This window comes from Urocitellus parryii, chromosome 12 (assembly GCF_045843805.1).
Source record: "Urocitellus parryii isolate mUroPar1 chromosome 12, mUroPar1.hap1, whole genome shotgun sequence".
Lineage (NCBI taxonomy): Eukaryota > Metazoa > Chordata > Mammalia > Rodentia > Sciuridae > Urocitellus > Urocitellus parryii.
In genome coordinates this window covers 61,356,850-61,380,904 of record NC_135542.1, presented here as the reverse complement: position 1 = coordinate 61,380,904, position 24,055 = coordinate 61,356,850, and the positions used below count along the sequence as shown (strand labels likewise).

General features: G+C 32.6%; 1 protein-coding gene across 3 annotated transcripts in view; it reads right to left on the bottom strand.

The window, feature by feature from the left end:
* Nucleotides 1–355: 355 nt before the first annotated feature.
* Hnrnpll (heterogeneous nuclear ribonucleoprotein L like) overlaps nucleotides 356–24,055 on the bottom strand; it is a 37,555-nt gene continuing 13,855 nt past the window's right edge. The window contains exons 3-15 of one of the 3 annotated variants that reach the window (XM_077791724.1): nucleotides 22,440–22,677; nucleotides 20,071–20,156; nucleotides 18,692–18,788; nucleotides 18,533–18,605; nucleotides 14,354–14,425; nucleotides 9,952–10,169; nucleotides 7,248–7,369; nucleotides 6,363–6,564; nucleotides 5,522–5,579; nucleotides 5,335–5,433; nucleotides 5,197–5,213; nucleotides 4,529–4,578; nucleotides 2,038–2,104 (exon numbers count right to left, since the gene is read on the bottom strand). In XM_077791724.1, coding sequence (XP_077647850.1) covers nucleotides 4,570–4,578; nucleotides 5,197–5,213; nucleotides 5,335–5,433; nucleotides 5,522–5,579; nucleotides 6,363–6,564; nucleotides 7,248–7,369; nucleotides 9,952–10,169; nucleotides 14,354–14,425; nucleotides 18,533–18,605; nucleotides 18,692–18,788; nucleotides 20,071–20,156; nucleotides 22,440–22,677 — 1,291 coding nt within the window. In that variant the 3' untranslated portion in view covers nucleotides 2,038–2,104; nucleotides 4,529–4,569. Of the gene's footprint in view, nucleotides 2,105–4,499; nucleotides 4,579–5,196; nucleotides 5,214–5,334; nucleotides 5,434–5,521; nucleotides 5,580–6,362; nucleotides 6,565–7,247; nucleotides 7,370–9,951; nucleotides 10,170–14,353; nucleotides 14,426–18,532; nucleotides 18,606–18,691; nucleotides 18,789–20,070; nucleotides 20,157–22,439; nucleotides 22,678–24,055 lie in introns of all 3 variants that reach the window. The other 2 variants (XR_013342252.1, XM_077791723.1) reach the window with 2 other exon arrangements.

The window sequence follows — 24,055 nt, the reverse complement described above, 5'->3', positions numbered from 1 at the left end:
TAAGGAATTCACTTGTCATTTTGCTGGGAAGATCATATCTAAAAGTCAATGCCGCTTAAAGCAAATCTAAATTCAATAAGCCCTGCCAATATCCACAGGTTTATTTCCTAGACTCCTAGGCACAAAAAATCTCTTTAAAACTTATAACCTGTATTATATTTCAGAAGCAGGGAAGAGAAGTCAACTATTACACAGATCTCTACAAGTTTAACCTTTTAAAATTAAGATATTTCAATTTTACAACAAAAGCCAAAAAAAAAAAAAAACAAAAACAAAACATTAGAAAAAACACTTGGTTTACTGTAAACTCAGGTATTAAACTGGCAATGAACAAGAAACACACATTACCTGGTATCATACATGTACAGTAAACACACAAGTACCTTTGGTCTAACTTACTGGTTCCATGATAAAGGCCAAAAATATTTCTAGACTGAATTTAAATTTTTTCTAGATCTTTAAAGGGTTAATTAAAGGGACACCGATGGATCAATTGTCACCAAAATCCAAGTGAGAAACAAATGATAATGTGTACTTAGTTTCCTAAACTTTCTATTTATCAGCTCTTAGATTAAAAAAAAAATTTCAGTTGTAGATGGACACATTATTTTATTTATTTTTATGTGGTGCTGAGGATTGAATCCAATGCCTAATGCATGAGAGGAAAGCACCCTACCACTGAGCTACAACTCCAGGACTGGCTTTTAAATTTTTAAAAACTCTTGCCTCATTTTAAAAAGACTTAAGATTTTTTATGTTAAAGTTAGAAACAAAAATTTCATATGAAGACCTAAATGGAACTTTTGTTTTCAAACTTGTCTCAAGATGATGACAAAAACTGCTATTTCCAACTCTGGACTTCATAGTTGTTATAAATAAGTGAAACATGTTCTCCCTTCTTTAAAGATGAAAACAAAACGACTACATCAGTTTTCTATTATTAAAAAACCATGAACTCAATAACAAGTGTGATATGGTCTTTTAATACCAAGTTTAGTCCTTAAATCTTACTTGCCTACATAAGAGATTTGAAAAAAGAGAAAGAAACAGATTCAGTGGGAGAATGTTTAATAAATGGTGTTGAGACAAATAGCTATCTGTTTCAATTAAAAATAAAATTAGATCCTTAAATCTTGCACCATATATAAAAATACATATATTATGATGGATCAAAGAGTAAAAAATAAAAATGCAAATACCCAAAATTCTACACACAATTTTAGGGGGCTATAGTCTCTCTAAAGCCCACCCGAGGATCCCAGACTATTATATAGAAGAGGAATTGTTAACTAATTAACTTCTATTAAAATCTCAAACCAAACATTAGATGCATCTTCAAGATCAAATCACATGCAACAAATGAAGATAACACATTAACTCATTGTTATAACTTTATAAAATCTCCAAACTGGAACTAGAAACAGAAGCATGTCAATACAAATGAACAATGACTGAAAAAAAAATACACCAATTTAAATAAGTTTGAGTGCAGACTGTACAAGTGTATCCATGTCTATTATCTGTTAGCCTTTTAGAAATATAAAATCAGCTAAATCTGTAGTACTTAAAGGTCAACATGTGCAATGGTATTCTCAAACTTGATTAAAATAATAAATACAAGTCATGTTTAATATGAGTAACTGCAACATACTTAAACATCTAAACATATCATAGGAATTCTATATTAAAATGCAATACTTTCACCTGCATTAGTCTCATACACAATGGAAAAATACTTGCAGATAATTAGCATTAAGAATGCAAATATATTTTTACTGTGGAAGAAAAATTCTAGTAATAAGGTTAGAAATCATATATTTGCATAATCTACAATGATGCTGTAGACAGTCTACATTATGATATTCTATCCTGAAATGAAAAACAGTATTTCAGTTTACAACAAATTTACTCAAGGCAAAATATTTTATTACAGAACAAGATTTTAAAGTAAGCAAGGCAACATTAGATCAACCAGTTTTTTTTTTAATGAAGTGTAGTTTTAAAACTGTAATAAAGATGAACATAAATTCTAACATGCTCTTCTCTTCTTATAAATGGGATGATGTAGAAAAACAAAGCTTCAAAGTATATGGATTGGATCCATCTGTAAAAATTTAAAAACCAAAGTTAATTCAATATCACATCTTGAATTAGCAGAGAAAATAAAGAAGGAAGACTTGTACTTGCTCACATTTACTAAAGCTCCATGAGGGACTGTACTTTGTTCATTGCTACATTCTTACTGTTCCAAGCATTAAGAAGGCACTGAATTCTTTTTTAGTAAATTAAAAGCTAAATATTCCCAAGACACTTCAGAGGATAAAAAGATTAATAATTGTTACTGTTTCCAAGGAGTCAACAATCCATACAATATCTTGAATATCTCATGTAACTTTAAAACATTGTTAAAACTTTCTATCAAAAATTAAGCCTGACTTACTATTTAAATAAAAAATGAGAGGAGATATTTCTCTTATTTTTAACTTATTAAGGAAATTTTCAAATATACATGAAAATATATATCAGTTCCATAAATTTACCACGTAGCTTCAATAACTGACAACATTTGGCAGTATTATTTCATCTACCTACCCCTCACTTGCACTTTTGGGGGCAGGCTATTTTTAAATACCACAAATATATATTTATTATTTATGTTTATAAAATATAAATATATATTTATATTTCAGTTTTTTACAGACCTTTATATAATTTATTTATATGCAGTGCTGTGGATCAAACCCAGTGCTTCATACATGCTAGGCAAGTGCTCTACTGCTAAGCCATAACCCCAGCCCCTTAAAAACATCTTAACATACATTATTCTACCCATAAACCCTTCAGTGTGTATTGTTTTTCATGTGTCTGTTGTTTTGTGGTAGGGTCTCACTATACATATATATAGCCTAGGCTGGTCTCTTAACTCGTAAGTTCAAGTGATGCTCCCACTTCAAGCCTCATGATGGAATTACAGATGTGTGCCACCATGCCCAGAAGCATGTAATGTTTTTCCTTAACTACCATTCATTACTATACCTAGTAATTTAATTTTCCCTGTTATTTTATTTTTAAGAAGTGAAATTTTAATACCCTTTTTAGACCCAGGATCAAAGTAAATTATACAGCACACAGTTTCAAAGTTAAATTTAAATCTTTTTTTTTTGTGTGTGTGTGTGTGTGATACTGGATTCAACCCATGACCTTGTGCATGTGAGGCAAGCACTCTGCCAACTGAGCTACATCCCCAGCCCTTTAAATGTTCTTTACATGGCACCATTATGTTGACAATAAACAAAGAGAACGACAGTTTCACATGAAACAAATTAAAACAATGGAATACCATTTTTTTCATCTATCATACTGATAAAATCCAATGGGTATTTTCACAGGCCACAGGTGTTAATGTACACAGGTACAGCCTTTCTAAAGAGCAACCTAGCAACATTTTATCAAAAATATAAACTTTAGGGTCTGGGGATGTAGCTTAGTAGTAGAGTATTTGCCTAACATGTGCAAGGTCCTAGGCTCTATCCCCAGCACTGCCAAAAAGTAATAATAATATTCCAAATTATCATTCATGGTTTATGTTTCATTATCATTCATATGTTTATGCTCTTATAAGGATTATCAAAATATAAATTTTAATGTCCACATTAAAAAAGTGTTCTATAAATACACATTTAAAAGTGTCACTATAGCCAGGAGTAGTGGTGCACACCTGTAATCCCAGGGCTTGGGAAACTGAGGCAGGAGAATCACGAGTTCAAAGCCAGCCTCAGCAAAAGCGAGGTTCTAAGCAACTCAGTGAGACCCTGTCTCTAAATAAAAATGTAAAATAGAGCTGGGGGTGTGGCTCAGTGGTCAAGTGCCCCCAAGTTCAATCCCCAGTGCAAATAAAAAAAAAAAAAAGTCACTGTAAACATTCTTATTACCAACAGAAATAACTCTGCTTGTTTCACCAGAGTTTTTGTCAGTGGAGAGATGGGCAAAATAAAATGTGGTACATGTCTATTAATAGCTATGCTGAAAATGTTTTTAAAAATTTAAAAAGCAGCATTGCATGTGCCAATAAAGAAGTAGCTCTAAGACATATTAGATGAAAACAGCAAAGCATAGAAAAGTTATGTATAGAAGAACTATGTAAATTTTTTAAAAGTAAGATGTTATATGCTGAAGAGGTAGAAGGAGGAGACCAAAAAAGGATGGAGGTTTAAAAAGCTTTAACTTTTATTTTGCACCTTTATGTACTGACTTTTCTAACATTACATTACTTTCCTTCAAAAGGATCAACATGGATATGGAAGGCAGTCTCCCTGATGGTCCCAACGATCCCTACCTCACGGTATTCATACCCTTATATAGTCTCCTCCTAAATTGCACCATGGTCTGTGTGACCCCAAAGAATGCAAAATCAAATGATGGCAGGTCACTTTCAGCATGCAATTATTAAAAACAAAAACAAAAAACATCCAGAAAAACAAAACAAAAAAAACCCATACGTTTCTCTTATCTCTCTTTAATCACTCACTCTGAGGGAAACGAGCTACCAAAAATAGGCCAATTATGGCTTCAATGGACCTGCAAACATGAGTGAGCATAGAAGTGAATTTTTCAGCCCTTGTCAAGCCTTGAAATGACTGAAGACATTGACCTCCATTGACAACAATGGAGGTCAAGAGGATAGGAGCTATTCTCATATTTAACCATGAGACAAGTATCCAGGTGAAATAAAGCCAGATTATTAACCCTCAGAAAATTAAGATAATATGTCTGCTGTTTTAAGCTGCTAAATTTTATGGTCATTTGTTGTACAGCAAGAAATAAATAAAACAGGGTTTAGTTGTGGGATTCTATGCCCCCGCCCCCTTTTACCTTATTTGTAGTTTCTCTGTTTTTAAGGGGGGGAAAAAACAAGCAAACAACAACATGGGATGGGGTAATACCATCTACAAGGTCCTGGGTCTACTCCTTAGCACTGGGGAGCCAAAGGGCGCAGCAGATCAAACAACCCATTAAAAACATCTACTAAGTGTTACTTTAAAACTAGTGGAGCGCTGGGGTTGTAGCTCAATGGTAGAGCACTTGCCTCGCATGCGGGAGGCCCTGGGTTTGGTCCCCAGCACCCCATAAAAATAAAGATTAAAAAAACAAACAAACAAAAAACTGGAGATATACTTCAGTTGGTAGAGTGCTTACCTTGCATACATAAGGCCCTGGGTTCAATCCCCAGCACCACACAAAAAAAATAAACAAAAAAAAACTACTGTCAATGTTTCTGAAGGTAATTCCCAATAAATAATTAGGACACACACACATATAAAGGAACGTACTTACTTGGGACTCTTATCTGGTAGTGATTAAGTGCAGTAAGGGCTTCCACTGCATCAGTTTTACATTCCCATTCCAACAGCCCAGAAAGTGTTTTGGCAGAAGCTTAAATAAAAAAGGAACACAAATCCAGTTGTCATTTTCTCGTCATCAATTTATCCAGAAAACTTTAAAAGAAGGAATGTTCACTTACGTTTTGCATCAAACACTTTATATTTGATGAATGTAAGAACTTCATGGTCATTACACAACTGCCAAAGAAAGGTAAAATTTCATTAAAAATATGACCAGAATAATATCCCCCCCTTTTGTGAGTCACCTAATTGCTCTGTAATTATTCTTTTCTTTTTTTTTTTGTCTCTGAAGTCTTTATTCATTAATTCCTCAGACTTTTTTTAAGAGGATAGGAGCTACTCCTGTATTTAACCAATAAAGCAGCAGTGGAATCCAAGTTTGGGTAGGGAGCCCCTCCCCCCCTTTAAAAAAATAATAAAATTCTATAAACTATGTAAATAACTTTTTTTGGGGGGGTACTGGGGATTGAATTCAGGGGCACTCAACTACTGAGCCACATCCCCAGCCTTATTTTATATTTTATTCATGCTATACACTAAAACCACAGATTTGTTAATTGAAATATATATTATCCGAGTTGACTAGGATTTATCTAGTACCTAAGGTAGGGAAGAGAGTTACAGAAAATGTTTCCAAAGTATTTCTACAATAGGGAAGAAGTTAAGAATGTATAAAATGTTATGGGTGAGATTTAAGGTCCTGATAAAATAACTTTCTGAATGCAGGAGTAAGAGTATCCTCTTTTAATTCTAACTTGCAAAAAGACTGAATCACAAATTGATAAAAGACTTAATCACAAATTCCTAATGGATCCCAGAAGAGTATAAAGGCCAAAGAATAAACTATATGCCAAATGCCTCCCCAAAAAAGAAAAGAGACTTTAAAGTGAGGCTAAAATATGATATAAATTTAATGCCAGGAAATGGCAACATTCTACACATTTGCATTTCAGTGCCTACCTTTGTGAAGGTCTCTTCTGTGACACACAATGGAACATTATAATAATGCAGCACACATGAGGGTGGTTGGATAATATTCTTAGAAGCTTGGCCAGCACTTGTAAAGCGATTATTTTTGCTCATTGCAAAATCTTTGTAGCTACTTGTACCATCCTCCAGCTCAAATATCTGACTTGGAACAACTGAATGTTGTTTAGATACACTGAAGATTGGAAAGGAAAAAGATACATAATATATCTTGTTAGATAAAAAGCAACAGGTAGTATCAAAATGCTTGTATGTACAGCTATTTAAATATAGTACAGTCTTTGCTTGGTAGCCAGAGAATTGGTTCCAGAACCCCTCAAGGATAACAAAACCTGAGCATGCTCAAGTCCCCTATAAAAGATGGTGTTTGCATATAACCTATGAACATCCATGTATTTTAAATCATCTCTAGATTACTAATACAGCATAAATAGTTGTTAGATTATATTTAGAGAATAATATTTTTTAAAACAATCTGTATACATTCAGTGTAGACACAATTTTTTCCCCAGATATTTTCAATCTGTGATTGGCCGAATTAGTGGATACAAAATTGTATTAAAATCTCTCTTATAGTTTAGGCACCAATTTGGAAAGAAAATCTTTGATATACTTTCATATTAGGTAACTAACAAAAAAACTTGCCTATTTTAACATGTTCTTTCATGATCACAAAACTAAAAATTAGGTATTGTAAACAGAATATGAATTATATAACCCTAAACTTGTCTAAAAGGATAATGTTACCACTGCTGATAGTTTCATACGTGCTCTCTAAAATATTCTAAAGTTGAAATAAATGTCTCTAATAAAAGACAAGAATTTTTAAAAATATTATCACTTAAGATAAATAATTACCAAACATTAAGTCTTTTCCCAAATAATTTGACATTATTAAGGTGTGTGACAGCTCTTTCTACAGCATACTCATCACCCATTTCTACCAGTGCTGTGCCAGGAATAGTCTTCATAAATTTTACCTGAAAATACAAAAATCCAAAAAGTGTCCATTTAATTCCCTTTTACATAAAAGAATTTTAAAAAGATAGTATGATTTAACTGGTTAACCATTCAGCCATGAGACACCCTTAACTTTTATCAAAATCCAATAAAGTTGAAAACTGTAATTCTACTGTATAGCACAGTGAAGAGCACAGACTGATTTATTAATTCTGTGATTTGGGAACAATTCACTTAATTTGTCTGAACCACAAACTGTCCTGTAAAATTAACATAATGGTAATATCTAGAACTCATTCTACACTCATCAATATTTATTCATTCAACAAATATCATCGTGTTCTTATAAGTACATTGCTAGGTACTGGCAATTTAATGGTGAACACAATCTTCTTGAACCTAACAGTCTAGTAGGTAGATCACAAATTTTAAAGCAAATAATAACTACGAACTATACAGAGTTCTGTTAAGTAATAAACAAGATGCTATAAAATATAAAATGGTCAATAGGAATTGCAACATAAGAGCAGTTTAAAAAACAAACAGTATACTTGATTGAGTTTTCATAACATCTTGGGCAGAGATCATACGTATCTCTCGGTATTCCAATTTTAGTATTTAATGTTGTAAAAACTGGGTAAAGAATGTGATAAATATTTCAGCATAATGCCTAGTCCCTAAGAAGTCCCTAAATAATTAAGATCCACTAACATACATGATACCTTGAAAATACTTCTTTCTTACATGTCTACCTCAAGGGAATACTGAGAACCTATTTATAAGACATATCCAATTATCAGATTTATTTCCATTAGTTTATTAATGTTAATGTGACATAGTGTCTTTACACTACATCTGTACTTAGAAAAAATTTAGTAGCAATATTTTTCAGCTTATTTGAAATCATTCTTCTTGTGGACAAAATTCTCCCTTGATTTAATCCAATTATATACAAAAAAATCTAATAGTGACTAAGTGTATATACTTCTTATAGTGGTAAATCTCCCCAAAAGTCAGGAAAAATTAACTATATCTAGGTCTTTAAAGGATTATGATACCTTGAGTATAATGTGTAATAATGTATCATTTTAATTTTAAAAATGTTTGAGGAGATGTGGAGTAAAAGATATTAGAACTGTCCAATAACATGCAGAAAAACTTAAGTTTTATTCAAAAAAGCAATCTAGGTTTCTCAATCACAAAATTACTTCCCAACATAAAGACAAAGATCAATTAAAGATGTAGATAAAACTGCCTGAGTATGGTTGTCTACATAGCTGAAAAGCACAAACAGAAAAAATAGTACTGTAATAAAATATAAAATACACATTAAGCCCAGGGAAACATGTAGTTCCTAAACTTTAAAACAACCTGGTCTAAGATAAATGTCTGTGAAAAAAAAAATCTAATCTATTCTCCCCAATGTTATTAAATCTACCCCGTTATATAAGCAGTTATATAAGCAGAAATATCTCATGTGCTGTCCCTCAGACCAAATGTGGAATTTTCTTTCTCTTCTATTTTTTAATATAATTAAATAATGAAGGAAACTGTTGTTTCAGAATTCAGAAGAGTTCCTTCCAGATCAAGGAGACTTGAGAATTAGTGAACTAAAAATAAAACACTAAGAGTACCAACTTTTCAAGTCATGCTCTCCTCCCACACACTTGTGACTCACACGCTTGTATTCTCTTTTCATTGTGAAAAGAACATTTTAAAAAAGAACAGATGGAAAACAGCATTACTACAGTATTAAAACATTCTATCAGAGTAAGTAGGTCAGTTTCCAATACTGATGGAGCACAATGTTCCCTGGAAGATACTCATACTATTGTTTAGGAAGTACATAAACCTTAGAATTCTCCCAAAATGCAAGACTTCTGCACAAGCTCTTTAGACATGTTTATATATACCTAGCTCTGTGAAAGTTAACTGCCCTTTTAAACTCTATAGTTCAACATGGTAAGTGCTAAAATTTCTTTGAAGTGATCAAATATACAGATATAACTTGACTAATAACACACCCACTGTTTGTTATCTACACTGTTTAAATTGTTACTTATATCGTTTAAGCAAACTTAGAAGTCTTATCAACACAGCAGACTAGAGAAAATCAGTTGTCTACCCTCATCATGTAATTGACTTGGAGCTGTAGCTTGCTACCACTTCACAGCATTATAAAAACAATATTATACTACATATCACTACCATGGGAAAAGATCAGAAATCAAAAATTGATGTACTATTTCTATTGAATGCATATCACTTTCACACCATCGTAAAGTTGAAAAGTCCTAAGTCAAGCACTATTAGTTGAAAACTATCCATAAAGGGTTTATGGCCAGAATGCTCTAGTAGCTGATTAAATTACTGCTTTGAACTTTAATTATTTAAAAAAAATTTTTTTTAGTACCAACAACTTATACTTTTAGCAACAAAAAATAATTTCTGAAATTCATACAAAATGGATTTTTAGCTTGTGTGAGTCACTCCTGAAAAAGACTTGGATGCTTCTGATATAAGGAAAAGACATATATTGAATGCCTCTTCAGAATGACTACTAAATACTCTAGCAAAGAAACTAACATAAAATGAAACTCACCTTTTCAATATTTCCATATAAGCAGAATAGGTTGAAGACTCTTGAACAATTCATTTTTAGTTGATGTAATCCACTAACCATTACAACTGAACCAGAGGGATTTCCTCCATGCATATAAGAAGAAGAAGCCTGTGGTAATGGATATGCAACAAGCTCAGGTGTATCTCGAGAGCCCATTCTGTAACGACTTGGTAAAGGCAACAGTGGACCATGGGATCCTAAAAAAATGACCAAAACAAAAAACAAATAAAACACATACACATAGTTCCATTTGTAAATACTTCAATAGATGAACATCAGATAAAACAAAAGGATGTTTTTTCCCCCCATTTTAGTGCTATAGATTGAACCCAGGGCCTCAGACATGCTAGGCAAGTGCCTTACCACTGAGCTATACTCCCGATCTCCCCCAAATAAACTCTAAATATTACCTAGTTTTACATACATCCAAAAACATAAAGTGTATGAGTAGGAATAAATAAACTGTAGGAAATTAATAAAATCTTCATTTGTATCAGATCCAATATACACTGATCTGTACCTATATACACAGGCTACCATTTTTAAAAATATAAATTTATAGCCTAACAAAAAATTATATGGGATTAGGCTCTGGGGTTGGGAGGAGCCAATGTAAAACTCCGGGCCACTGTATGTAAATTATGCCTCAAATTTTAAAAATTGCCAAGGTACTATAAAAAAAGTATACAGTAAAACCTAGGAAGTAATCTCTATACAGATATAACAAAAAGAGCATCGTTCCCTAAAAAGTTGTCTCCTTGAATACAATGCACAATAATGTACTTTCAGGTTAGTATTTTATTCTAATTTTATTTTAGGAAACTAAAATCTGTTTGGCATCTAATATCTGTGTCTTATCATTCTGCAACCTCCATTTTAAAAAAAAAACACCATCAAGAACCCAGCAGGAATTAATGTCTGAATATCTAAAACTGATGTCACAGAAACAGAAACATACAAACCTACATCCCAAACTACGAATCCCTCAATAAGACTGAACTTGCTAACTTTGGTTTAAAACAATTATATCTTACTTTCCCATCTACAATTTTTTTAAAAAATTTTCTTGTTACTTGAAGTAACAACAACAACAACAAAAAACTAGAGTGTAAAATAGAATGTGTGTGGCGAAACAGTGATACTAAAAATTGGCATAGAGCACACTTACAGTAACAAGAGGCAGAATAACTCATATAAGTACCAAATAAGATAGAGACATGTAGCTTAGAAACATAAGCCCTACATATCTTAGGTACTCCTGAGAAGTAATTATAGAAGCACAGTCTGGATGTACTAAAAGATCTTCCTGCTATATTTAAAAAAAAACAAAAAACAAAAAAACAACTAATACAAAAACTCAAGTCCTTCCCTTGTTTCTCAAGAAAAGAATGTAATGCCACTGACTTTCATTCTTAGAACTGTTTATTGTCTACTAATTGAGTACTAAGATCTACAAAATTTGATATCCATAAAATGCTATTAGAGATTATGGTGAAGTTCAATTTTCAGTTATCCTAAAAACAACTGCTATTTATAGCAACACAGCAACACTACTGAGCATACATATACAAATACAATGTGAATTTCTGCAACTTTGGAGAATACTTATCAATGCATCATCATCAGTGTTACCTTAAATTGTTCACTTTTTAAAACTGCTCTTACAAGTGATAGCTTATCAAAACAATTTAATATAGCTTGTGGTGTATAAACTACTAGCTATTATACATATTTTGGCTTCTAACTCAAGATGGTTATACCATGGTTCAAATATCAATCATTCTTCTTCCTTTTGCAAAAGTATATATTCCTATTATATTGCCTCCCCGTCACTGCCATTTGTTTTACTCCTCACTATAATCACTAAATTTTCTTTTTCATGAAGTAGAGAAGACCTGCAGTCGAAAACTTTACTCTGCTTAAGTTGGCTAAAATCTAAATACTTTGAGATCTACTGTTCTAGGTAACAACCAAAGTGAGTGCAAGAGAATAAATCATGCTTGTAATTATGACCTTGAGCCATCAGAATTAAAACTATGTTTGTTATCTACACTGTTTAAATTGTTACTTATATCGTTTAAACAAACTTAGAAGTCTTTAAAAAGCTTGCTATACTAAATAGTTGATTCAAAAGGTGTTGTCTTAAAGAACTAACAGATCAGGTATTTAAAAAATCCACTTATGTGAGGAAATGCTATATAACAGCATTACTAACATTTTGAAGGCATTTCTCATTTTTCAAAACTTTAAAAAAAATCTTCAGTCCAGGAACCACATCAAAAGATGCTAGCAATTAATATACAAACTTTTCTTGGGCTCATAGTAAGTATATTGATATTCACTTTTTCTAATGTTTAAGTATAAACTTCTAATCTATTCATCTCATAGGGCTAGACTTCCCAAATTGAAAAGATTTAAAGAACTGTGACAACATAGATTTTATATTGCTATAATAAACCAATGAATATGCTTAATCTAATGAAACCTATGGGTCTTGACTCAATTTTTTCTACTTCCTCTTTCTTTTAGACTATTACAGGAAAAGCCACTCATGATGTGACCCCAAAATGCAAACAAAGCTCTTCTGCTCTTCTCTTGGCTAAAGGGATGCAGTTAAGATCCACAAAATTTGTAAAAATTTTTTATCAGTACCACTCATCCATTTCTTCCTACTTCCTCATCTTACTTCTTCTCTACCACTTTTTATTCAGACTCTGTTTCCTCTTTTATACTCCTAGGAGATTTAGAACAAATTAACTTCAGAGTTCAATGCCTTAATAGACACAGCTCAGAATGGATGCCCTGACACAACCATTTCCCCTCAGAACTCTCCAGAACCTCAATGATCTCTATTTAACAACTTGTCATTCCAAAGAATTTTGCCCTTCTCTTTATATAAGCCTACATTTTAAAATTTACTCCCGCATACAATAAATCAGGACATGAAATTATCAAAGAATTTCACAGTAGGCTGTTTTTTAAAATAAAAGGCTCTTGTAGGGCATGTAATATATTGTTTATATAATTTTTCAGTAAAACATTTTGTAAAGAAACAAACTTGAAAACCTATACTATGAAAATAATCAGTTTTAACACTCAACAGTAAAGTTCCTTTTCCTTCATTTATTCCTTCAGTTTTTCTAGTTCCCTTTGGCAAAACATTCAGCCAATTTTTAGCTTTCAGCTGACTGCCATTGACATATTTAACTCTACAACTATTCTACAAACTAGTAATTAGCAATTTTTGTAACCTTCCATTACGCAAAGCACAACAGGCTCTCAGCCAAGTGTTTCTTTACTGCAGGACCAGAACCACTCACACAACCATATTTAATATTAATTCTGTTAGACAACAACTAATAAAAATGATTAAGGAACACACTCACTAAAACTTGTACTAAGACTTCCATTCTGTGACATACTATTTTGACATATAGCAGATCATTTCAACCTTCTGTGCCATATAGACTACTAGGGAACCTTGAACATAAATATATCACAAATGATAAGGAATAATAAAGCTCACACCTTCATACCTAAGAATTGTCATTAAATCAAATACATAAGCAATTTGAAAACATTCAGTACAACAGACATCAGGAATTTCTCAATGAAAAATCCCAAGAGTACTATTCAGTAATTTATATTTCCTCCCACTTTGTCTTGTATTTCAGCTGTAATGCACAGAATAGGCAGGGGCAAAATAACTACCACTAAAAACTAAAAAAATACTTGAAAACAATTTATATTAAGTTAAGTCTTATCAATAGCAATCTGCAACATCTACATGGAAGAACAAAAGTTTGAAGCCTAATTTTTTCAAAAAAAAAAAAAAGATTATTATTCTAGGTTTCATAATCTTAATTATCAACACAGCAAACAAGAGCTGAGAAGTTTTAAAAGGGGAATTTAAACTTAAGCAAACCCAAATACCAACAGTAGAACTAAGAATCTAAACAGAAGCAAGCTTTTGTCTTTGACAAATACCCCATTCTTTCGCCTCTATTACTCAAAATTCCTCTTTGCTCATAACTACTGAAGAAAATAAACCTACTGATCAATACTCCTTTTTGGTCCTCTTTCAGGTCAAAGCCCATTACAAATCAAAATCAAACCAAACAAAATATAATGGCAAACAGTTTTCAATCCCCAACCAATAGCTCTCAATTTATCTCAATGACTATTTGGTATATTAATATCCTAAGAAAACAAGGGATTTGGGACAACTTCCTGGGAGTACATTTTAAGGAACTGATCCCATATAAATCAAATCAGATGAGCAGGAAAAATTCAGAGACAAGAAATGTGCCATTCTTCATCAGAAATGCAAAAATTCTAATAGTTCATCTGTACTACCCTCCTTCTGCCTTGACAAACTTACCATAGCCATCATGTCTAAACGAAGAAGGGTGTTCTCCCAAAATGGCTTGTCTCTGGCGACCCTTTCCTCTATCTGACACAAAAGTAGAAACATGGTTTTAACAATTTTGATCCAAGTACTTCACAGAGTTCTCACATGGGAAACACCCACTCAAAACATCCATTATACTTCATAAAAGAAATGTGACTCCTGGTTAACTTTAAACATCCATTCATATCCAATTTAAATACAAACACCAAAAGTTTAAGAAAATAATTCTATCTAACAAATTCCACTTAACTTGAAAATATCTTTTTGGCAAATGCCAAATACAATCACACTTCAAATTTAAGGGAAGAATAGATACTTTGCAGAAAATGAATGTACACAATGCTAGAGGTTGACACTGTACAGAAGGTTTTACCAATACATGTCTTTAAAACAAGCTTTAAGTGCAGTACTTTTGAAAGACAGTACCTGAATCATACTATTAGCTTCAACAGCAACACATTTTCAAAGTGGGCTTCTTTCAAGAAGTTTCAGCATAAGCCAACAACAACCTGTATTACATGGTTTCACAATCAGTAAACACAGAGTATTTTATATGTATATACACATATTTACAAACACCTACTGACTTGAGAGCTGAAAATTTTCACGTCACTGACTCATATTATCTCATAGATAGGTCATTGTCTATAGACCTTAACATCAGGCAGAACTATGAGCAACCCCCAAACTTTTAAGTATGCCAAGATAAAACTAACCAAGGGGGCTACATTATTGGATGAGAATACTACAATACTCTAAAGGATAATTTTTATTCTAGCTACATTTTCAGGAAAGGCATGCCAATTTCCCCAAATCTTGATGCATTAATAAAAAATTACTTGTTGAGATTTCTAAAACAGCACTTCCTATGTTAAATAGAGAATTAAAAAAAAAATCATTGTACAATACTTTTTAGAAAAGTCTGCTGATCATTCTAATCTTTGAAAATTCAGAGGAAGGCTTTTCATATATCCTTAGTCATCTAAACAAATCAGGTTTATGGGAGATGAGAAATACTTTAATATTCACTTCAGTCTAGTGAAGTATAGTTTTAATTACCTATCCTAAGTTATCACAACACTGAAAGGGGCTAAGGAGATCATCCAGTTCAATATAAAAACATCCCTATTATTTGGGACCATTTAGCCTCCGTTTACCCAATATCAGTAAACAAGACAACTTACTACCTTCCCTTATTTTTTCAAATACCCTATATTGTGAGAAAATTAATTTTTATATTGAATAGAAATTGACACTTTACCCACATTCTAACGTTTGTAACCTCATAGTCTTTGAAAATTCTTCTAAATACTTGAAAAGCTATTGTGACCCTTCCCTCATTTTCCCAAAGTCATTGCTTCTCTAGTCTAAATATTCAGTTCTTTTTTTTTAAAAATCAAATGGCATCCACCAACTCTCATCATTTAAGTCTGAATCATCTTGAATCAATTCGGTCTGCCAATTCCTTCTGTTACTGTTCCTTTACTTAAGCATAGCCATCAAACACTAAATACAATTCCTTAAATACTCTAGGAATATTAAAACCAAAACTACCATAATGTCTTCATGGCTCAATTTTATTGATACAGTTAACAGTGCTATAAAGGAAAGAAAACTAGGTTGGGAACCAGAAGATTCCAACTTAATCACTAATTTGATGTGTTGTCACAGAAACAATCTTCATAAAATGATTTCCAAGGTATCTTTCAGTCATACATTCTTTTTAATAATTCATTACTTGAAGTATCTTCTACCTAATACGAAGTCACATAAAATAGAAGCAGAAGAATCCAACACTGAATATATCAGTCTATAATAATTAGGGCTGAATAGGATATTTTTAAATGAAAAAAAATTTAAAGAGTTCTCTTTTTTTATAGAAAAAGATATATAATAAAGGTCTTTATTTGGACAGAACAGATGAACAGGTTCAATGATCTATCCACTTGAGTGCAAGCTAAATCACTACAGAAAAAAAAAAAATATGAAAACTGCCATAGGCTTGCCAGAAAATTACCTGTCTGTAAGAAATTAGAAGACAAGACCTTTTCCCTTGAAAGCATCAAGAAAATTGTTTTCATCCTTTAATTAATTGTATTTCACTATTAGTATTATCTGCCTTACACATTTCTAAACAGATTATCTGACTAAAAATGTGTGAAAAACTATGCTGGTTTTATGTAAACTCCAGACCTTTTAAAGAATACATATAAATGTTAAAATCTAAAAATGTTTTGAGACAATAAGAAAAATGCAACCAAAAACGCACTACACTTCAAATAAGTAAACAAAAATCAAAACTCAGTGTTCAGTAACTGACTATAAAATGACAGAAGTGAGAGATTTCTCATCAACCACTTGCCTTGTTGTTTGAGTACTAAGGCTTTGTTTTCCAATATTGGATTGAACTGAACCAAGCCAAGGCCAAGCAGATTTCCATTAAGTAGTGAAAATCTGGGGGTCTAGCCAAAGCTTCATTAAAAAACAAACCTATTTACAACCCCATGCAGAAGGCAAGATGATTTTCCAGAAATTGTGAGTTAAAGAAGCCAATAATCTCAAAGACCTAAATATTTGAACATGCAAAGGATCATCACATTGTCTTTTTTTTTTTTTTTTGCTAAACAGTACGTGCACTAAAGCGTACCCACTGCCCAAGATATTTTGGATGCCATGATTTTTTTCTTCTAGTTGACTTTTATACATACTCATCTTGAGTTTTTCCAACACATGGTTCAAAGACTGATATTGTAGTTGAGATGTAGCCAATACTGCAGCCCCCTTGTTTTTACAAGATCCACATTTTAATTTGTATATTCCAGAATTGCCACACAGTTAGTTGAACAATTTTATGAAATTTATGCTCATGAAATTTAGCATTTATAGGCTATAGATGAATATGCATCTCAAATGAAATGCTCTCATTTTTTCAGATTTATCAAGTTTAAATATATTCTACCTTGAACAGACATGTTACTTTCACCCAATTTGAAATGTCAAAATTTCTAGTTACACAAATTAACATAAGTGATAACCTTAAATTGTTACAAAACTGACAACTTATGAACAGTCACTTTACAAAAATCAAACCACACAGAAAAACATCTTTTACATATAATGCACCTCTTCATTATGTTAGAATTCTGTTCAATGACCACAATTGAGGGGGGGGGGGGAAGTATACTTAAGTGCAGCAAGTATGCACCTCTCTTTCTTTTTGGTATTTTTTTGGGTGCTGGATCAAACACAAGGCTTCGCACATGCTAAGCATGTGCTCTACCATTGAGCTCTACCCCCAGCCAAGTGTGCACCTTTCTAATCCACGTATCTTCAGTATCTGTGTGGATTGGTTGAGCATCATCAATTCCCAAGATCTGTTGATAAACTGGCCCTGCTTATTTGCCAATTAACAACTTGAATCTAAGCTGCAAACAGTTACAGTAATGGGCATCAAGATTTACAACATTGTAGATAAAAGTCTAGTTTCCGTTGGTGAAAAGTCTAAAATTCTACAACTGAAACCTTAAGGGAAATCAGACCAATATATACATACAACTTGAATAAATGGGCACAGTCTATCATGGTGTTCATCCCATGCAAGTCTGAAGTACTGTTAAGTGTCCTTCTTTAAAAACTTGGGGTGATGGTGCATGCAGTATGCAGTCAAGGTGAATTGCAAGTCTGAGTTTTTTCAGAGGGCTTTTTGCTGATGCCGATGTTGTGCATGATGAAGTGTAGAGTCAGCCTGTTGGAGTCCTCTATCCTTCTTAATGCCTCGTCCAGCTTGGGGGAAAAGTCCTTTCCATAGAGAAGCAGTGTGCAAGTTTGCAGTTTGTAAGGAATATTCTGAATCAGTTTCCTCTCCTCCAAAGAGAGAGAGCTGCTTGGAGAAATGCAAGTCCTTGAACTGCGGGCGTGCCTGTATGTGTGGGCTTCTTGTTGAACTAAATATAAATAGCTCAGTACATACCAGTAGGGGGCACTAATGTTCAAGGTTATTTTCCAGCATTACATGGTCTTTTGCAACAAAAGCATTCACCAACCAAATTTTCATTTAAATTAACTAGCTCATCTCAGGAACAGGAATCTAACTGCATGTAAAATTTGTCAGCAGATGTAAGTATATTCTAAAATGCATAGAATACCTACCTCGTCTTCCCAAATATGGTTTAGTGTAGTCCCAACTGTCATTGTCATTCCTAATAACATTTAGACGAGTTGGCTGTCAAGATTGAAAATAAAGTAAGTTCAAACTGTATTTCCCAAAGCATAAATATTTCTTTGGTAAAGTATTGGAAAAATATTTACCCTTGCATATTCAATTTTTAGTGTGCAACATCCAGCATATATATCTGCTCCATTGAGTGCTGCCTTAGCTTTCTGTGCACAAAGGACTGATTCGAACATAAGCTCTATTAAGGAAATTTGGTTCAAAGTATCTGATATTTAATCATTCTTCACTATCAAAGAAAAGGTAATAAAAATAATCAGAAATAACTCTTTAATTCTAGAAATATTTTGCCAAATAAAATTTCTAGTCAAATTTTGATAGAATTTATTTTTAATATCAAGAGTACCAAACAAAACAAAACAAACTATCCACAGTAATCCTGCTAAGTAGACTTTGTAAATTGGGGAATGAGCAGAAAAACATTACAAAGAACCAAAGTAATACAAAAATGAATAACAAAAAAATATATATATGTGTATGTATACATACACACACACACACACACACACATACACACACATATATTTTTTGGTACTGGAGATTTAACTCAGCACTTGACCACTGAGCCACATCCCCAGTCTATTTTGTATTTTACTTAGAAACAGGGTCTCACTGAGTTGCGTAGCGCCTCACTTTTGCTGAGGCTGGCTTGAACTCTTGATCCTCCTGCCTCAGCCTCCCGAGCCACTGGGATTACAGGCATGCACCATCGCACCCAGCGCAATTTTATATATTTTTGAGAAGGCAAAGTTTTATAATCACTTGACTAGTTTTATGGGTTTTAAAAAATTATTGAAGTTCACAATTTAAAAAAAAATCAAATCAATAAAGTATATGAAAAAGACCAAAAGCAAAAACATTTAAAAGAGTTCACTGTATAGCCCTACCTTTTCTATGCATGCCCATACACAGATGTGGAGGTTTTTTTTTTAATGAGCTTGTATTATATATACCATTTTGCAACTTGCTTTTTTCATTCAAAGTATAAAAAATTCAACAAAGTAGATTTTCCACAAAACCAGGACTACTTAAAAGGTTCAAAAGAAAGGTAAAAAAGACTCTAGTGACTCTAAAGTTTTGCTACTTCCAAACTATTTTAAGGGGAGAGTCAGTGAAGTTCATTAGGGATAAACTTCAAAAGGTTGAAGTATACCAACTGCAAAAAATAAAAATATATTTTTTTAAAAAAAGGTTGAAGTGTACATATATAAACAGTGATACTGCACAATGTGAGATGAAGTATGTAATGTTTTATGGCACCAAGTTATTCTTATCAAAATGGTAAAATTCTCTATGGGCATGCAGTTTCATATTTAAAATCTAAGCCAAGTAGACCTTTGTAGGAAGAAAAAGTAAACACCTTTTGTCTAGAAACACTTAAGTAGAAAACAGTAAGATCTATATGAATTACACAGCAATCATATATATTAATATCAAATTAACAAATAAAGGATATTCAACCATTGCTTGTATTCCATTTCTCTTGAATATAACAATTCGTTGTACTTTCCCAACAGGGTTGCATACCGTATACAAAACATCCTATGGAAAAAAAAAAAAAAAGATTTCTTCACATTTTACTTTCAGAAAAAAAAAAAAATCTAAACCATACTCCATTTTGTTTTATCTAAAAACCAACAATTTTCAAGATGTCATTCTTATTAATCATTGTTTTTTTTTTTTAAAAAATGCATGGTGTTGGAGATAGAGCCCAGGGCCTCCTCACACATGCTAGGGCAAGTGCTCTACTACTAAGCTATATCCTCAACTCCTAAACTAATTTTTCAAAATTAGTTTAAAATTTTTTAATAAATTTCAAGTCATTTCCTCACCTACACAATATACCAACATTAGAGGAGTTCCAATGAAATATTTGAGAAGCAGTATGCCTATTTTATCTCATAAAAAATAAATAATGAGAATTCATTTTAACAGTTGACTAAAATAACCTCTGGCCAAAACATAACTAATAAACCAAAACTGTAAATAATTGTTATTTTTCCAAATGCAACTCTGAAGTATTTGATATTATCATCAGTTGAATTATAATAATAAATACTTATTAAGGGAGGATTAGAACTCTGATATTTGTTTTAAGGGACAATAGCTCTAAAGACAAAAGGAAAATCATTCTTATAGTGTTGTATGTTACCAAACAAGATGCCCAAGTCATCTAAGAGAAATCTCAATACACACTGAGGAATATTCAATTTTCAAGAAATTTCTGAGCAGTTGTAATTACACGGCTGTACTGTTAGGCACTAGGGATTTAAAAAAAAAAAATCAAAGTACCTAATACCAAATTAGTTTTATTCTTTTTCCTTAAACACCAAATGCTATAAATATATGTATACTATTATTATATTAATATTTTTTAAATACACAAATACACAATGTCTAATTAAATGTAAAGAGTTATCTTATGCTTAGCTTTAAGTTCATGTCCCCACATCATATGCCCATGCTAGAAATCATACCAACTAAAGGTTCCCTCACTGTGATATTCTAGTTATTATAAAAATCAAGGGTCACTGTCACTAGTTTACTATGAAACAAACATGATTATTAAGAATTCAACTGGTTTAGCCACCATTTGACCCAGCTATTCCTCTTCTTGGACTACACTCAAAGGACCTAAAAACAGCATACTACAGGGACACAGCCACATCAATGTTTATAGTGGCACAACTCAAAATAGCTAAACTGTGGGGCCAACCTAGATGTCCTTCAGTGGGTGAATGGATAAAAAAAATGTGGCATTTATACACAATGGAATATTACTCAGCACTAAAAAAGAACAAAATCAGGCATTTGCAGGTAAATGGATGGTGTCAGAGAAGATTATGCTAAGTAAAATTAGCCAATCCCCAAAGCAAATGCCAAATGTTTTCTCTGATATAAGGGGAAGACTCAAAGTGGGATAGGGAGAGAGAGCATGGGAGGAAGATTATTTCTAGATAGGGAAGAGGGGTGGGAGGAAAAGGGAGGGGGAAGTGGAATAGCAAGGATAGGGGAATGTGATGATCATCATTATACAAAATGCATGTATGAAGATTTGAATTTGGTGTCAACATGTACAACATATACAAGCAGAGATATGAAAAATTGTGGTATGTGTATTAAGAATTGTAATGCAAAAAAAAGTACATATGATGGCATAATTCAGCATGAACATATATGTACAGAGTTATGAAAAATTGTGCTGTATATGGGTAATAATGAGTGTAATGCATTTAACTGGTTCAGGACATGAATCCTTTTTAAAAATTCTACTAATAATTATACCTTTTAAAAGGATTACAGGGGAGCTAGGGCTGTGGCTCAGTGGTAGAGCACTTGCCTTGCACATGTGAGGCACTGGGTTCAATCCTCAGCACCATATTAAAAAAATGTAATAATAATAAAAGGATTACAGGAAGTTTTGAGTAAATCGAAGTAAGTCAAAGATAGGTTTTTAACAAGCTATCTCAAAATAACTTACAATTATGTGCATCTTACTAAATTATTGTCATTACCTGGTAGATGCTCTTATATATATTCTAGCATATGAGTAAAAGAGATTTCCTGGACCATTTCCAGCAAGTCTATTTATAATCCCTGATACAAAACTGATACATGATAAGTAATAAAAAATTTTAATGTGCCTATTTAATTATGACAACTGTGCTTCTGATCTTTTTGACTTCAGTGCTATTTTTCTCTGTTCATTAAACTTGATAGTTAAAAAAATTAATATTAATAATTTAAAAAACTATTTTAAAATATCTAGCTGGCTGATAAGAAAAATACAGGTTAATCACTGTAGAGGCAATTTGTCATACATACCACTGTAATTGGATAAAGAGGATTCTGAATTGACAGCAAGAGAACTTTGTTGCCTCCTGATGGATCATCAGTATTTCCTGGCCGAGTGATCCTTTTACTTGTAGAATAGTTGAAAAAAGCCTGTTGGCCAGCAATGTACACAGGTTCATCTGCGGCAAATGTCACACATTCTTTGGCACTATCTATGTTTTCAAATTCCACAAGAGCCTGCCGTTTAAATGGCATCATCATCACATAGCTGAAAAGGAAAGTGAGAAGGAAAAGAAGGGAAAAAAATCCAAATATAACAAGTTCAATTAATATTACTTACTCAGTTAAGAGCAGACTTTAACAAAAAATGTCCAAATCATACCAATTAGTATTCTTTACTGTCTACATCCAATATAAGTCGACCCTTAATCATCCAAATTGTAGTATGCCAGGGAGATGGAATACATTTGAAGCTTGTCTCTCCAGGATAGAAAGCTTATCCATCTCTTGCCTTCCTCAAGCACAATTCCCTGTTACTAGTTACTAATGACACCATACAGTTTATTCTTCAGGCTACTACTCCCTAGCAAATATCAAGATAGAAAATATCAGGTTGACAGGCAGAACCCCTACTTAAATAGCAGAATTTACTACTACCACTCTTGGATTTTCCAAATAAGCACGCACAATGGTAACAAAGAATTGACTACACTTTTCTTATTAAAAACAGAGAGCCAAAAAAAAAAAAAAAAGCAACCTTAGACTGACAAAGGTTCATATAAATAATCTCCAGAATACTTTTAAACATCAAAAATCCATGAAAAGATATTCACTAGAATATAATAATCATGGCTGCCTAAGGGCAGGCGCATGAGGCATTTACTTTCATAATATATTCTTTGGAGGGGAATATATTTTAATACATGAAATGAATAATAAAGTGAAGAAAGAAAAATGAGAAATCACAGCACAACAGTGCAAACATGTTCTCTATTCACAGGAACAAGAACCTTAAAAATGTTTAAAAAAATAACTAAAAATCAACCATGCTTTTTAAAACAGCAGAGGCCAGAGAAATCACATCAGTCATTGACCTCACAGCTTTTAAATCACATATCCAGGACCTATGACTTCATTTTAAAAACTGACAAATAATATGATATTAGTAAGAAACAGACCATCTACATTCCAGGAAATTATTCTCATAAATCAGTTTCCTCATTTACAAAATTTGGAGAACAGTTAAGAGCAGAGTTACTACACAAAAACTGCTTAACTGAGTACCTGTTACACAGTAGGCCCTTAAAAGATAATTACCTTTTTTTTGGTACCAGGGATTGACCCAGGGAGCTTAACCACTGATCCACATCCCCAGCCCAATTACCGTATTTTACACAGACCTTGCCTCATTCATCTTTACATATTCAGAGGCTAAAAACAGAGCCCAGCACACAACAGGTATTTAATCAATATTTGTTGGTCTAGGAGGCTTGTTAGTTATACCCACCCACATTATTCAAAATTAAAGAAGTATATACTGAAATAGTAACGCCAAGGACTTGGAAGATTTATCAACCATAAATGCAAAATATAAATCCCAAGAGAGAAAATATTACTTTTAGAAAGACTCCTCAGTGAAATTCTAA